We start from the raw sequence: 16,929 nt of genomic DNA, 5'->3' as shown, positions 1-16,929 counted from the left end.
CTGTGAACGCTTGTCTCACACGCTGGGCTTGGACATGCCAACATTCAGGTGGTGTCACCTCCCTCAGGTCCCCTCCCACCTCTCAGGCTTCTAGCATTGTCTTGTGAGGCGCCAGGGTTTAACTGCTTGCTGCAGAAGGTCACCTTTCTGCCTGGGATACAAACTCAGGGCTTGAAGGGGCTGTATACTTTCCTCACCTGGGAATTTAACTCCTTTATGAGTTAAATCTGGGACAAAATTGTTTACTACCAACTGGAGAACACAGTAGCTGCTTTCCGTGGGCTCCTTGCTGGGAACACCTGCAGGCTGAGGTTGTCGCTGGCAGATTCTCACCTGCCTTCCTTTAGGGTGGGCAGGGCTGGGACTGTCAGAGCTACACCATGCCTGACTGATGGAGAGCTATCTCCTAAAGAGAGACCACAAAGGGCCCCCATTCCCCAGCCATCTATTGTGGTTTTCAGAAGAGAAAATGACAAGATTGGTGACATCCAGTCCTGACATGCACAGCCTGACTCCCCAGAACTTCCATGTCCAATCTGGGTCTTAAGATCCTTTGGACTGCTTTCATCATAACCCTAGACTAGGTCCTGGGAACATTCCCAGGATAATGTGGCTCTGTTTTGGATTTCAGGTAGTGGTAGTGGATTTCAGCCTGTTGCTCATGGGCACAGCATGGCCTTGGGGAAGTGACATGTTCTGCCCCGGAACAAGGCATAGCTGTGGCCATTAGATCAGTGATTTTCAACTGGTGTTCCATGAGAGAATCTTAGGAGGGCTGCAAAAGATTTTAAATATCATTAATTAAATTATTTTCAAAAGAAGTTAAAAACACAGAAGGTATATACTTTTTTTGATCAACATAATTTAAGTGTGCCGTGGCAGTTTATAAGCTCAAGCGTCCTGTTGAGATTTAAAAAAGTTGAGAAACACTGCATGAGATGAATGAGCCTCATGTAGAAGGAAGTATGCAGAACTATTAAGGTTTTGTGCAGTTAAAAATCTGAGCCAGTATCTGTGTTAAAAAAAAAAAAAAAAAAAGAAGCGAAGGCTATTTTACTGCTAGAGTTTGCTGCCTTGTAAAATGCCATTTTCCCTGGGTAACAGTTGAATTGTAGTCACTTGTAGGAAATGTAAATTCTAACTGTGAATTTTCATAATTAGGTTGTGAAGTAAGTATAGCAAGATTAACTCACCCATTATAGCTTTGGTTTTGGTTTTCAAATGGTTATGAAAATAGGCTTTTTCCTAAGAAGAGGCAAATGTGGTGGGAAATTCTTTGTGAAATTATGAAATAAATGTACACTGTATTGACATAAACAAAATTAAAATAAAATTGAATGAAAGAATGAGCTAGATGAGGGGCTCCCAGCGGAAGGGACAGGGCCCTGGCAGGACACAGGGTGGGGGTGGTGCAGACAGCTCCTGAGTACGGGAGGTCAGGAAGCAACCCCCTGAACCCAGGGGTCTCAGGAACTCTCCGTCCCCTGGTTCCCTGGCGGTGAGAGCTTCCAGGCTGGAGCAGATCACAGATCCAGCCACTCCTGGGGTGGGTTAAGGGAGGAGAAAGAAAAGGAGGAAAGCCGTGTGCGCCTGTTATAATGCTGCAGTCGCCTCCAGTCAGATCCTGGTCCTCAGGTGTTGCAGCTCCCGGCCTCGGGGACATGGGCACTGAGACTCTCCAACTGTCACTCTTCAGCCAGCCTTTGGCAAGAATGAACAGGGTGCCCCAAAGCTCTGCATGTGCCTGAAAGAAGCACCACCAAGGCTTCTCAACCACATGCTCTCTCTTGTCGCCCCACCTTGGTACACCCAAACCCCACTCTCCAGCTCCCCCAACTTCTGAAACTCTGCCAATATACCCTGTGGGATCATGGTTGGTCTTGGCAAGATCCCTGTATCCTCAGCTACCTCACTACAAATGCCCCTTTACTTTTTGCGTCTGAGACCTCTGCAACTTACAGCCCCTGGAAAAGGCAGCCATTTCCTCTCCACATTCTCCAAAACCCACACTAGCTTTGGGGAGAGAGAAGCTGGTACCTCTGTGTTCCTGAGAGCAACTCCAGACCACTTTCCTTTTCCCCTCTGCTGTTTTTCTCAGAAAAGGCAAAAGTGGTGGGCAATCTTTGTGAAAATTATAAAATAAATGTACACTGTAACGGCACTGACAAAAACAGAGTAACCAGCCACCACCACCACCCCTTGTCACAGCCCTCTTCCAGCGATCTGATGGATCTGATCAATCTGATCGGGGTCCAGGGCCACCCCGACCCCTCCACCATCTCCATTGCAAACCCTCTGCCTGCTCCCTGTCTCCACCTTCTTTCCAACATGCTTAGTTTACTGTCCCAGCTCCAAGAACTCTGTGATCCCCTCTTGACCTTTTGTTTTCCACTAGTCTGCAAGGGCCCTGCACTCTTGGGTAGAATTGAGACAATCTAGAAACTTGGGGAAGTTCTGAGATTGTGTATGCGGAATGTTTGGTGGAATTGGGGGTGTTTGGATATGAAGGGGATAGAGCAAAGAACTCAAGGAGAGGGAGGGAGAAGGCTGCATGCTGTTGGCCAGGAGACTGAGGTCTGCCTGCCTGAAATTAAGGGAGAATATCAGTAATAGACTCGAACAGCAACAGTAAAGAGTCCAGTGAAATCAGAATAATATTAGGGAGAGGCACAAACTCTAATTCATCAATGAAACATTCTCAGAGTATTTTAATCCCTGGGGCATGTTTTATCCCAGTGTTTTTCAACCTTTTTTTTTTTTTTTAATCTCGCAGCACATTTGAACCTATAGTTAAACTTCCTCAGCACACTTGAATTATGTTGATCAAAAAAAAAAAAAGTATATTTCCTGTGCTTTGAACTTCTTTTGAAAATAATTTGACTAATGATCTTTGAAAATTTTCTGGGCCTACCTAAGATCCTGTCACAGCACACTGGTTGAAAATCTCTGTTTTATCCACTCAACTTCTTGCATTTATTAATCACCTAGTGTGTTTTTAGGTGCTGCACAAAATGAGCTGTAGTTCCTGCCATCCAGGTGACTAACATCTATCAGAAATAACAGATGCATGTCATTCATATTATCATAGAGGAATGTGCGGGGCCATGAAAAAAAAAGGTCATCTAAGTCACACAGGGAGGTCAGGGGAGGAGTCCTGGAGGAAGAGATGCTTTGGTTGAGTTTTGAGGGGACAGAAGAGTGCACTGGACAGACCAAGCCTGAAGTGCCGGCCACATGTGCCTAGGCTCCAGGGGGACCTGCCTCCTAACCCTACCAGCCCTGCTGGTATGAAGATTGTCTTACAGCAGCACCCAACCCCCAGCCCACCCCACTCACGGCAGTGGCAGGAGGCCAACACCCTTCAATAAAGCTCATCAGAAAACAGACACGGCCAACTGGATGATGAGTCTAAAGAGCAATGATTCTAAAGAGTTTAAATTAACAAATGCAGAGAGATCGAGTCAACAGGGGCTTTGGAAGCTCCAAAGGGAAGGTGCGATGGAGGCTGGGCAGTGCCTCCCATCACCCTGGGAGAGCTACAGGAAGAGGAAACAGAATTGCAAACAGCTGGGGGAGCCAGTAGACCGGGAGGGAAACACAGTGGCTGTGCAGAGAGAAGCAGAGAGGTCACCAGAGAGAGCCAGAGCCCAGGGGAGACATGGGAAGAGAGGGCAACCTAGAGTTGTCACCCCGTTTTTCCAGCAGCAGTCCCCAAGTATCTTCACCCCCAAAACTCATTTTCCTAAGGCTCAAACCAACCCTGAAAGTAGATTTCCGGATCTATGCCGAAGAAAAATTTGCATATGTGCACAAAGAAACATGTACAATGATATTTATTGGGGAAAATGAAATAATATTCAGCAGAGTAATAATGAATTGTGATGTCTGTATATGGTAAGATTCGGAAAAGTGAACAAGTTTTCTAGATAGCCATAGATATGTACATATGCATATAAATATGTACATAACATAATACACACACAGATCTTAAACTATACTGACACATTTAAAAACCAAATTTAAGGTATACATAACACCACCATTTATGTAAATTGAAAACAAGGATCGTATATGTTGCTTGTTCTGGGTATATACTGTCCATAAAGTTCATGTGCAATTTAAAATAGAACACCCTGTGTGTGTGTGTATATATATATGTAAGTGTTCAAAAATAATTTGAAGGTCACAATGGAAATTCAATATAATACAATTCAATGCAGTAGTTACCTGAAAAGATAATGGAATAATTTGGGGAGACGAAGTTTTTCTTAATTTTGTGAAGTTAAATTTGTCTTTTGATTTAATAAGAATGAAATCCAATGTGATTGACAGTCAAAATGATGAACTCATGTATATTTAATGTTTTTTTTTTTCAAATATTAAGAAGAAATGAACAGAGAAGATGAACAGACAGGAGGATGCTGAGGTCAGACACAAGAGCCTGGATGTGGAGAGGGAGGGGAATGGGAGCGGTAACAAAGAAAGAATCAGTGTGTGCCGGTGAAGTTTTCAAGGTGAGACTCAGGGGAAAGTGTACTTGGCCCTTAGCTTTCTGGCTGGTAGTGATGCTGATAACACGGAATATAAAACAGTGCAGTGCGGGAGGAAGAAGATGAACCTGGATTTGGACATGTTGAGGATGAAGGTTCCGTGTCTCATCCAAGTGGGTGACGTGTAGCAGGTACATCAAGGCTAGGGATGTGGCTAAGAGGTCATTTGCATCAAAGTTACAGTTGAAGCCATGTAACACTCGTGACCACGGGAGAGTAGATAGAGTGACAGGGACAGATGCCAGAGGATGGAACTTGGTGCTGAAAGTGGGCTAAAAAGTTTGTGGTATTACAGAAGCCCAGGAAAGTGAGCACATTAAGTCATGCAACTTATGAGGAAAGTTGTAAAGAAACATGAATATATATTATTTGATTTGGGGGTGCTGGACATGAGCTCCAAGGTCCCCCTCTTTGGTCAGTCTGAGCCAGTGGCCTCTACACCTCCCTCCTTTTTTGTGGCTACATAAAAGTATGTGGTTCAAGGACGCAGAATATCCACAAAGCAGTCACGTCGGCTGGGACTGAAGGAGTTAAAGTGAGGACCTCTCTTTGTGTCCAGTCCATCTGCTCTTCAGTTTGGGACATTTTTCATGAGCACGCCCTCCTTACCATAATTGCTGACATTGTTTTAAACACGCCTGTAATCCTAGCACTCTGGGAGGCCGAGGTGGGTGGATTTCTTGAGCTCAGGAGTTCCAGACCAGCCTGAGCAAGAGCGAGACCCTGTTTCTATTAAAAATGCAAAAACTAGCTGGGCATTGTGGCTGGTCCCTGTGGTCCCAGCTATTCGGGAGGCTGAGGCAAGAGAATCTCTTGAGCCCAAGAGTTTGAGGTTGCTGTGAGCTACGACATCACAGCACTCTACCCAGGGTAACAGAGTGAGACTCCATCTTAAAAAAAAAAAAAAGAAGAAGAAAAGAAAAGAAAAAGAAAGAAAGAAATAAACATCTTCCTATGGGCTGGATTATGCCCTGTTACAGCCCTAACCTCCAGTACCTCAGAAATGTGACCGTATTTAGAGACAGAGTCTTTAAAGGGGCCGTTATGTTCAAATGAGGTCATTAGGGTGGCCCTGATCCAATACACTTGGGTCCTCTAAAGGAGAGGAAGAGACACCAGGGTTGTGCGTGCATAGAGGAAGGGCCGTATGAGGACACGGGGAAGTCAGCCGTCTGCAAGCCAAGGAGAGAGGCCTCAGGAGAAATCAAACTCGCTAACACCTTGATCTTGGACTTCTAGCTTCTGGAGCTGTGAGAAAATAAATTTCTGCTGTTTGAACTACCCAGTCTGCGGCTTTTTTTTGGTCATGGAGGCCTGAACAAACCGACAGAAAGGATGCAGAATATCCACAGAGCAGACCCATCGGCGTGGCTGTACGTGTTGAGAATGTGCCTGGGTGGGAGGTATAAAGTGGTAGCTCTGGTCACACTCCGTCAAACCAAAGTGGGTGGAAATAGGAGACAAGGTCAGGAAGGTAACAAAGAAATAAGATCACATAAATCATTTTAAGGACATCTCTGATGAAGTGTTTTTAAAAGTTACAGTGTCTTCATACATCACTGGAAAAGTACAAATACAAATAATCGGAGTTGTTTTTCGATGGCATCCATTCTCCTGTCTCTGCAGAAAAATGAACAGAAGGCAAATGACACAAGTCTGAAATGCAGGCAGAGGAGCGCTGATGGTATCAGCCGGAGACTGTGCAGGTGTCTGAGCATGAATAACTTTGCATGGTGACGGTTAGCTGAGGAGAGTTGAGAAAAGGAAATGGTGTGGAGGGCAGAGGACATTGCTAGTCCCCGGTCCTGGCTGTGCCTTCGCGCCTCCTCCCTCTGTCTCACCAGTGCCTCCTGTGAGTGTGGGCAGAGGAACCCCTGCCCCAGCACCACGCTTCAGCAGTTCACCAGGCTGGTCAGCACCAGGTGAGGAGTCCAAGGAGCCAAGTCCCCTGGGTCCCACACACCGCCTGCTAGACAGACCTTACCACTTTGTACCTGGGACCCTGGAATTACGTTCCCCAAGTCCCAAGTCCACTTCCAGCATCTCCACCTGTCTCATTCCAGTGTCCATCTTCAGGAGGCCCACGGAGACTTTCAGTGTGCACCTCCCCAGGGGGCGGATGCTGGAGCTTGGACGGGAAGCTGGGATGTCTACCGTTCCTTAGCCGCATTGCCAAGTAGAGGGAGCCACAGTGAGAAGAGAAGGGAAGAAGCGGCCAGGTCGCAGACTCAGGGTATGCAGGGCTGGCAGTCTGGTACTTTCCGTGCCTCTCAAACTTGAGAGCCCATGTCCTTATGAAGTAATGTTTGTCAAGGGAGGAGGATCAACGATATTTTATATACCAGTGTGTGGCGTAATCTGTCACTTCTCCTGTTGGACATATGGGATGTGGACGTCCGTGTGTGCACTGCTGGAGGCAGCCTGTCCTCCATCAGGTCCTCCCTCCTCAGCCACAGACGGAAACCAAGACCCGGTGAGGCTCCAACCTCATAATTTGTTTTCCCTTGATTTTAGATCATTGCAGCTAAATTGGTCATTACCTCTATAAAGCATTGAACAGTGATGTTCTCAACTGTTTATGGATAAATACTGGGATTTGTGATATTTTCCCTTTGTTTACTACGGGAAAATGATGGATATGGTTTTGGTATTAACTCAATGATTTGGCATTTGTGTTCTTTTCTGTTTTTCCAGTATCCTGTCAAATCGCACTGCAACATCATTTTTCCTTCCAATCCTAATACCGCAATGATTGTGTTTAAATAGAGACATCCATCTTCCTTCCAGTCAATTCCGAGGCCTTAGGACAGGCTGTAACGCTGGGCATATCCTTTTCTTGGCTCTCAGGTTTGCAGTTTTATGTGTAGTGACTGAGCCTGGTCAGCAGATGGCAGTAAGCATCTTGTAAGAACAAATAATTATTCAGGTTGAGTTAAAAATAAAGAGAAAGAACGCATGAGAAGAAAAAAAAATAATGCAAGACCTGTGGAGAAGCAAACTGCTACAAAATTCTGCCTTTCTTGCAGGACTGGTGAATGCACCCTTCTTTAAGGCTCCATGGGATGCTATTCCTCGCTTTTTTTGTTGTTGTTGTTTGTTTTTTGCACCCCTTTCTACCTACCCCTGCTCACTGGTGATCCAGGTTGGTGCCTGTAGATTGGAGGGTTCTGAGAAGGGGAGGTTGAGGTAGGGGTGGCGTGGAGCACAGAAGGTTGGCCTTGACTCTCAGCCCCAAGGAGGGGCCGGCCTGCCTATGTGGCACTCTGCCCTTCTGAATGTCCCCCTCTGACCTTGTCTCCGCTGCTGCCACTTTGCTGGGTCCTCCCTGCTGCTCTGTATGCATGGAGCATCTTGGCCAGGGCTCTGGGCTCAAGAACCTGGCCCTCCTCCCAGGCAGCCCTGCCTGGCCCAGCATGTAAGGAAGAGACAGCTCATTTAACCTGTGTCCTCATCTCTGGGCTCATCTGGCGGTTGCCATGGCAACCCACAAGGCTCCTCAGGCTTTCTCACTGACTGACCAGGCTGGAAAACCATTCTGGAATTGACAGAGCTATATTCTGGGAAAATTTAATGAAAGAGCAGCCTGACCTAGTTTTAATGCTTCACAGAGGAAATGGCAGGGATGTGAGGTCTTATGAAAAGGAAGGGAATAGTGGCTTCCAGACCGAGGGGAAGACTTCGGAGGTGGAAGGGAGCTACAGCAAGGGCCTCAGCCTCTGTTATTTCCTTGTCTTCCACCGAGAAGAGCTCAACACCAGGATGCAGGAATATAGAATAATTCTATTTTTTTTATTTTTAATTTTTTAAGAGACAGATCCTCTCTATGTTGCCCAAGCTAATCTTGAATTCCTGACCTCAAACAATCCTCCTGCCTCAGCTTCTCAAGTCTGTGTTTTAATAAAAAAAAAAATAAGATTATTTTACTTTCTTAAGAGAGGGAAATAAAACAAAAAATATGCATTTCTCATTGGAAAATGTGGGGGAAACATCCCTGATTATTTAGATCTAAAGTTCAGCTGAAGAACCCATATTGATTTTTTCAATTTCCAAAGGACACAGAGGCAGGCAGCCACTAGCAGACAGCCTCCAAGTATTCCTGCCCTGGTGTTATCTCTTCCCCATCAGTATGGTGTGGATTTATGGCTTTTTAAAGTATGATTTGAATACATGATATGTCCCTCTTGAAATGAGGTATAAAAAGACTATTAGTTCTGTCTCAGGTGCTCTCTGACTCTGTCACTGGGATCACAAACTGTCATACCAGGAGGCCAGGCAGCCTGCAGAGAAGCCTCTCTGGCAAGGAACTGAGGCTGCCCCCAGCATGAGAGAAGACAGGAAGTGAACACTTCTGCCCCGGTTGAACCTTCAGATGACCACAGCCCTGGCTGACAACCTTATAAGGGACCCGACACCGGTGGACACAGTGGAGCTAAGCCCAGAGTTCTGATCCACAGAAACTTTCAGAAAATAAATGTGTGTTTTTCTCAAGCCACTATGTTTTAGGGGATATTTTTGTGACACCAAAATAGATTATGAATACAACAATTTTTTTTCTCTTGCTACCATGATTTGAATTATTGTTATGGGAATATACTCTTAGAATCTATCTGGTTATATGTGATTCAGGACTTCATATTTATAGCTTGCATCAGTAAGTGACATAAGGCAGGTTACCAAGTTTCTCTGAGCCTCGATTATCTCATTAATTTAAAATAATTACTTCTTAAAGATTATGTGGGCTAATATTTGTAAAGGTCTTAGAAGAAACAAGCTAGAAAATGCTTAATATGTGTAAATTAGCTGTTGTTATTATTATTGAATACAAATTAATCACATTTCTATACACCTATTTTCCTCTAAGTCTGTATCTATGATTTTCCTTCAGTGACTGATTCCCCCCCAAATCAGCAGAAACAGCTATGTTAGATTTATTCCAAGTTGAAACTGTGCAAATACAGCTCAAGCAGCTTGCAAAGAGGCCCACTTTGCTATAACTCTGAGTTCTGTCTTAAAACCCTACTTAGATTTAAGCTCCACAGCCTTTGTCCAGAGGAGGGCAGAACCTGGATGGCCAGGAGGGCATAGAAGTTTCAGGTAGAGGCTTGGCAGACATTCCATCATTTTGAAGAACAGGTAAGACAAATACCTGTTGTAGATGGAGTGAAAGAAAGTGGAAGCCAGGCGGCGCCTGTGGCTCAAGGAGTAGGGCGCTGGTCCCATATGCCGGAGGTGGCAGGTTCAAACCTAGCCCCGGCCAAAAACAAAAAAAACACACACACACACACACACAAAAAGAAAGTGGAAGCCATAGGCCATAAGGCCGCATGATTAGCATGTCATTGGAATGTACATCTGTGCCTGTGTCCAGGTGCAACCTGTGTACATCACTGCCCCACCCCCTTGCCTGCTATGGTCCAAGTCGGAAATCACAGGGTAACCTCTGGGAGAGGTGAACAGTGAGGATGTGAGAAGTGAGTTCAGGGAAGAAAGCGCACTTACTCTGAGAAGCTGCCCGAGGCCTTTATCAGCAAGCCAGCTCTACAAATGACTGACGTTAAAAGTAAATGCAATAAATGTAATGGATATATCTGCTTACTCTTTTTAAATTTTCTTTTATTTTTTAGAGAAGTGGCTCTGTCATTTAGGCCGGGATACAATGGCACAATCATACTACAGCCTCCAACTTCTGGTCTTACGCTGTCCTCCAGCTTCAGCGTCACAAGTAGCTAAGAGTAACTGGGACGATAGGTGTGTACCGCCATGCCTGGCTAGTTATTTTTTTATTTTAATTTTTTTTTAGAGATAGGGTTTCCCTATGTGCCCAGGCTGGTCTTGAACTCCTAGGCTCAAGTGATCCTCCTGCCTTAGCCTCCCAAGTAGCTGAGGATCTGCTCACTCTTGGTGCCACCTACAGTGTATGTCTATTTAGAGACAATTTAGGGACGTAACAAAGTTTTTTTCTCTCAAGCTAATTAATCCTAATATATCGTGTATCAATTACAGGCCTCAAATTCTGGCTGCTGTTGGGAGTGGTATTTTGTCAATATTAACTGAACACTTAAATGTATTAACTGAACAATCATAGAAGGTATGGACTATTAAACTCATTTTCCATATGAAAAAAGTTATTGCCCTGTTGTGACTACAGATGGCACTCAGGTCTTCTGACTCCCTCTGAAATCCCTTGGGTGCTTGAGAAACACTAGCCAAGTCCATGGGCTGGAATTTTGGAGACTCTGCAAGAGCATCCCCTCCTCACACAGCATGACTCAGGGTGCAGTCGAAAGCTGCCATCTCCTCAACCGTATACAGGAAGAGGGCTGAGGGGAGCAAGACTTCCAAGCTGCCGTGATCTCAACATCCTCCTTTGACTCGACTAAAACAATCATGTGGGATTGAGGAGGCACACACAAGTGGCAGCCAGGACCCTAGGCCCTGTGTGTTTTTATTGCTAAGCCCCACCACCACCCTGTTCTTCCCTGGACTTTCATTTACACACCAATAACAAGCACAGCTGCCCCAAGAGGCTCCTTGCCAAGGTTTCACACGAGACAATCCAGGCTCCTTGGCTGTGTCAAAGACATTTAGCTTAAAGACTTGTCAGTTTGGATTTTTGCCTGAAGTTAGTGGGGACTCTGGAGATATTTAAGTCTGAAAGACTTTGAAAAGCCATGGTTTGCTTGAAGAGAGACAAGAAAATAGTGACAGAGATTCTCTGACTCCTTTTCTCTCTGCCCTCCATCTTCCCTTCTCTCTGTTCTCTTCTCGCTCTTTCTCATCTCTTCCCCCCCACTCTTGTCCCTCTCTCTAATATGAAATTAGCTTATATTTTTATATTTTAAAAAAGAAAATATTGAAAGAATAGGCAAGAGACGAGTGAGCAGAAAAGAATAAAACAAAGGCAAGGGCACCACTGAACATCTCTTGAAGGTTATTGCTGCCTCGTCATTAATGCCATCTCCGTCACCTTCACCATGACCATCTATTGACTGGATCCTTTGGGCCAGGCACTGCATTATGGGATGTGCACACATCATCGCTAATCACATGATCAGAGGTCAGAAATGAGTGGCCTGGGAAGGCAGGGCAAGTTCCACAAGGCAGGCAGTGACCAAGTCACAGTGGTATTTTGTGAGCTCACATCATTCCTGTGGGTACTGGCTGGGATCCATAGGCATTGAAATGTACAGACCCTGATGTGTTGGGGAAGGGCAATATCGAGAGATCTCACTAGATGTCCACAGTGTATCATACATGTTTATGCAGATTTCGAGTGTATCTCTCTGCCCAAGAATGGACCCCCCAAAAGAGTCTTCACAATTCATGGAAGCCAATGAAATCCAGTCACCCTGAGAGTCAGAATCTTTCCTCCCTCACCAGCTGTCTCTTCTATTGAAGTCATTATAAGTCAGGCCTGACTTATAAGCTTTCCCTGATCTCTCTCCAACTAATGCCGTCTCTAGAGAGGTTGGTGTGATTTGCAGATGGCTCTCCCCAAAACCTCACCCATCCCCAACAACCAAAAACCAAACAACCACAAAGTTCCCCTGGCTGGTTTTGTGCCTTTCCTTTCATTCTTAATGTGTTGGAAAGAGAAAAATAAATAAATGAAAGAACCTGATAGAATCTTTTCTCAACAAGGTAATTCATTCAGACATTGGCAGCCATTCATACATCATGATGAATTAATTTACCAAATTAATCAATCAATTTAGTCCAATAATCAGATCAAGTGATAACAGGCTCATTTGCTTTGACTTGATGAATTAGATGACTAGAAAGATCAGATGATTATATCACATTCATTAAATGTTTTTGTTTTTTTTTCCAGGCCTTTGCAAGGCACTATGAGCCAAACTGAGGATGCTTGAGGTGTTGGGCTGGTGGCCAAGAGCTGCTCAGGATCCCAGCCACAGCCTCAGCTCAGGTTTTAGAAACCTACAATTTCAGACACGAATACCAAATGACAATGAATAGCACTAAAAACAATTAGCATAATAAATTGATGTGCTATTCATATTTTGTTATTAACATTAGTCACTTCCTTAAGGCAACTACCGCCTGTGTTTATTTGCTAGGGCTGCCATGACAAAGTCCTACAAACTGGATGGCTTAAACCAGTGGTCCCACCCTTTTTGATAGTAGGGACCTGTTTCATGGAAGACAGTTTTTTCATTGACCAGAGTGGGGGCATCTGATAGGAGGCAGAGCTCAGGCCAGGTGACATGAGTTACGGGGAGCAGCTGTAGGTATAGATGAAACTGCTCACTCTCCACTGCTCATCCCCTGTTATGTGGCCTGGTTCCTAACAGGCCATGGCCCAGTGCTAGTCCTTGCCTGGAGCTTGGTGACCACAACCTTAAACAACAGAAAAGTATTGTTTCACAGATCAAAGATCTGGAGATGAAGGAAAGATGCCTGAGCACACCAGGAAAGAATCTTGTTGCAAACCTCTCTTCTGCCTTCTGGTAAGTTTTTGACTCGTAAGACTATTAACTCTAGTTTAATCATGTCTGTGTCCAAATGTTCTCTTTATGTAAGGACATCGGTCACACTGTATCAAGGGTCCACTTTATGATCTCATCTAATTACATTTGCAATGACCCTGTTTCCAAATAAGGTCCCCTTTTGAGGTAGTTGGGGTTAGAACCTCAACATATGAATTTTGCGGGGGACATATCCCAACACATAAACTATCCATCAGTGGATTAAAAAAATAGTGAGAACACTTTTTTTTTTTAACTCTCTCACCTTTTCCATTTCAAAAAAGAGACTCAGGCATGATCAAGTCTCTATATAGTAGTCCCACCTTATCCATGGGGTTTGCTTTCTGAGGTTTCATTTAGCTATGGTCAACTGTAGTCCAAAAATAGGTGAGTATGTACAATAAGATATTTAGAGAGAGAGACCATATTCACCTAATTTTATTACAGTATATTTTTATAATTGTCCTATTATCTCTTACTGTGCCTAATTTATAAATTAAAGTTTATCAGAGATCTGTAGTCATAGGAAAAAGCATTCAGTAGTATAATATAGATGGGGTCAGCACCATCTTCACATCTGTCATCCACTGTGGGTCTTGAAGTGTATCCCCCTCAGAGAAGAGGTGAATGCTGTATTTTCCGTAAAGACTAATCAGTAATTAAATTAAAAGCAATTTTTTTCTAAACAGAAAACTTTGTAAGTCAACCAAGGAAAATAATCTTGATTATAAAATGGTTCCTCCTTCACATCTGCATAAAATTGGTTTTGCCTCTATTATCTTTCCAGGCCTAGCATATCTGGTTTTGCTCCTCCAGCTCACATGTGCATTAGGGTGAGAGGTTATTTTCAGAATGTCTTCCCCTTAAGACATCCTCGAAGCAACAAGTTATTTACTTTAGCCCACCTGTGTTGATTCAGGTGTCTGTGAAGTAACTATAAGGAAGAGAACCAGTACTCTTGGGTAACCCAGAGCAACTCAGAGCAACCCAGAGAAACTTAGATGTATTGGGTAAATCTGAAAGAAGTCTCCCTAATACTAGCCTAGACTCACTGATCAGTCTCCAGAGCACATATTTAAAACCAAGCAAAGACAACATGTTTATTCCTCTTTTATCTTGCAGTAAACACTAACAGGACACATTTTTAATTCTTCTTCATTTGTAATTAGCTGCAAATACCATGTGGTAGCAATATCATTTTCTGATAACTTAAGAATCCGAGATGCCCACCAAAGATTCTCACTATTTATATGGATCTTTAAAAGACAGATGTACCATTACCACTTGGGAATATTATTTTAACAAAGGTTTGAAGATGTCTACAACTGTGAACATCTAATACCTAGTTTCTTAGGGGTATAACATTTCATAACCAGATTTAGAACAAAGATCTCATGAAATATTACCTGCCTAGCATCCTCAAAGTAAGTCAATTGAAATGAAAAGAAAAAAAAAAGTCTGTCGTGATATAAAACACATCTTCTAGAGCTGTGGGGACATCTTGTGGCCAATTTTATTAAAGATTAAAAAAGATACAGTTGGTCCTCTGCATGTGGACATTCTGCATTCTTGGATTCAACCAATCATGAATCAAAAACACTTTTAAAAAAATTTCATCTGTGCTGAACATGTGCAGACTTCTTTTTTACTGGGTGTCAAATGCTCCTTCATTGAAACGTTTTCCCTTGTCCTTTTTAACTAGCTGGGCATTCCACAGCACCACTGTGGATGTCATCTATGTCATGAGGGTGGTGGCCTAGGACATTGCAGCCCACTGACTGGGCCGTCCCCTGGATCTCTTTAATGGTTCCAGAGAGTTCTCTGGCTAAAGATGGGTGCCGCATCTGTCTGGCAATGCTGACAATCTCATGGAAAGTGCTATTGCCATTGTCTTTAATGTTTCTCTGTTTCTTTCTGTCTCTCCGTGTTTCCTTGAGGGCTTTGATGATGAGGGCAGAGGCAGAGGGTGCCACCTCAGTCTGGGCCTGTTTGTTCTGGATGGTCAGTTTCACTGTAATCCTCAGACCCTTCCAGCCACCGGTTGCCTTGGCGATGTCATCACCAGCCGTTTTTGGAGACAAACCCAGGGGGCTGATCTTGGGGGCCAGGGCAGACATGGCACCGACTTCGTCACTGGTGCACCTCAGGTACACACCTTTGATCTCATTGGGGTTGAACGTAGGCAGCATGGTGGAGGCGGCTGGTGTTGTATAAATCCAGATTCGGGAGGACCGAAGAAAGTTGCACCTTGGCCTCCTCTGAGCTGAAAGCCAAGAGCCATAAGCCATGTACAGATTTTTACTTTCCTTGTCATTATTTCCCAAACAACACAGTATAACAACTATTTACATAGCATCACATTGTTATTAGGTTTTGTAAATAATGTAGGGATGATTTAAATGGGTAATATCCTAGAAAATAAAGAAACAGCATTTAAAAAAAAAGTTTCCTAGGTGACCCTAATTTGCAGCCACCCAAGGTTAAGAACACTGATCTAGAGCAAATTTATGGATTCTAACAATAGAGATAAAATGACTACCATCATTTCGTGGTAATTTTTTTTCTGGATCATAAATCAAATACTGCCTGTTTACCAAATTCTAATCTTTTCATGTAGCTAAATAAATTACTTAACCACAGTTTCATGCACTATCAAAACCGATTTGTACTAAACATTTCCATGTTCTGAAAAAAAAACAAAGTATATGGGTGAATGCGTGTAAGCTATGCAAATACCACACCATTATACCATGGTGTAGCATTTTCATATTGCAAAATGGTATAGTGTTTGCATGTAAAGGACTTGAGCATCTGTGTATTTTGTAGACCCATGGGGAGTCCTAGAATTAATCCCCCATGGGTAGTGAATGGACAACTGTATTTTGACTGAAGAAGTATAGTGAATGGTTACAGTGTATTAATAATTGTGCTATATTCAGGGAGAATAAAGATAAAACATAAGCTGTCTTTGGAAGAAGCTTTTCAGGATAAAAAGAGAATGAGCTATGTAATATAATCAGGCCTCACTTTGTTTATATATGTAAGAAGTCCAAGAATCCTGTAAAAAAAAAAAAAGAAAGAAAAGAAAAGTATAGATGTAATGAATACCTGTGGCTTTTGTCTGTCGTCCATGTTCCCCACATTCCTGAGTCCCGGCACCTCAGTTTTACTTTGGATGTCATCCCACCTGCCCTCCTGGTCCATGTGTTGGGATAGGGCTGATGCTCAGTCTTTGTGGCTTCCAGACTCTTCTAGTCCTTGAATGACTATTACAAGAACATTTACAGCTTTAAGTGTGTATATTATTAGAAAAGAAAAAACTTTTTATGTTTTGGTTTTGTTTTGAGACAGAGTCTCACTCTGTCGCCCTGAATAGAGTGCCATGATGTCAGCATAGCTCACAGCAACCTCAAACTCCTGGGCTCAAGTGATTCTCTTATCTCAGCCTCCCCAGTAGCTCCAGCCACAACTCTAGGCTCCAGCCACAATGCCTGGCTGTTTTTTTTCTATTCTTAGTGGAAATGGGGGATTGTACTCTTGCTTAAGCTGGTCTCAAACTCCTGAGCTCAGGCAATCCACCTGCCTTAGCTTCCTAGAGTGCTAACAGGCATGAGCCACCACACCCAGCCAGAAAAAAACTTTATCAGTTATTTTTCATCTTAAGTTGTAGAAAAAAATGAATTCAAACCACATTAGTAGAAAAAATAACAAAGATAAAGACAGAAATCAACACAATAGGAAACAAAGAAAACAACTGATAGGATCCAAAATGATCCTTTTGAAAAGAATAATTGAATTGACAAGCCCCTAGTAAAACCAATCACACACATACAAAATATCTATGATTAAGAATCAAAGAGAGGGAATATCAGTACAGATCCAACAGACATTAC

General features: G+C 43.5%; 1 protein-coding gene across 1 annotated transcript; it reads right to left on the bottom strand.

The window, feature by feature from the left end:
- Nucleotides 1-14,730: 14,730 nt before the first annotated feature.
- On the bottom strand, nucleotides 14,731-15,240 carry LOC128572677 (60S ribosomal protein L12-like). Its single transcript, XM_053572714.1, has one exon. The coding sequence runs from the start codon at nucleotides 15,223-15,225 to the stop codon at nucleotides 14,731-14,733; it is 495 nt and encodes a 164-aa protein (XP_053428689.1). The 5' UTR covers nucleotides 15,226-15,240.
- Between the last annotated feature and the right edge of the window lie 1,689 nt (nucleotides 15,241-16,929).

Source organism: Nycticebus coucang, chromosome 20 (genome assembly GCF_027406575.1).
Source record: "Nycticebus coucang isolate mNycCou1 chromosome 20, mNycCou1.pri, whole genome shotgun sequence".
Classification (NCBI taxonomy): domain Eukaryota; kingdom Metazoa; phylum Chordata; class Mammalia; order Primates; family Lorisidae; genus Nycticebus; species Nycticebus coucang.
The sequence above is the reverse complement of the archived record's forward strand: the minus strand, read 5'-3'. Positions and strand labels throughout refer to the sequence as shown.

Excerpts from the sequence above, each read along its gene's own strand:
- LOC128572677 (XM_053572714.1), bottom strand. The coding sequence starts at position 15,225 with ATGCTGCCTACGTTCAACCCCAATGAGATCAAAGGTGTGTACCTGAGG.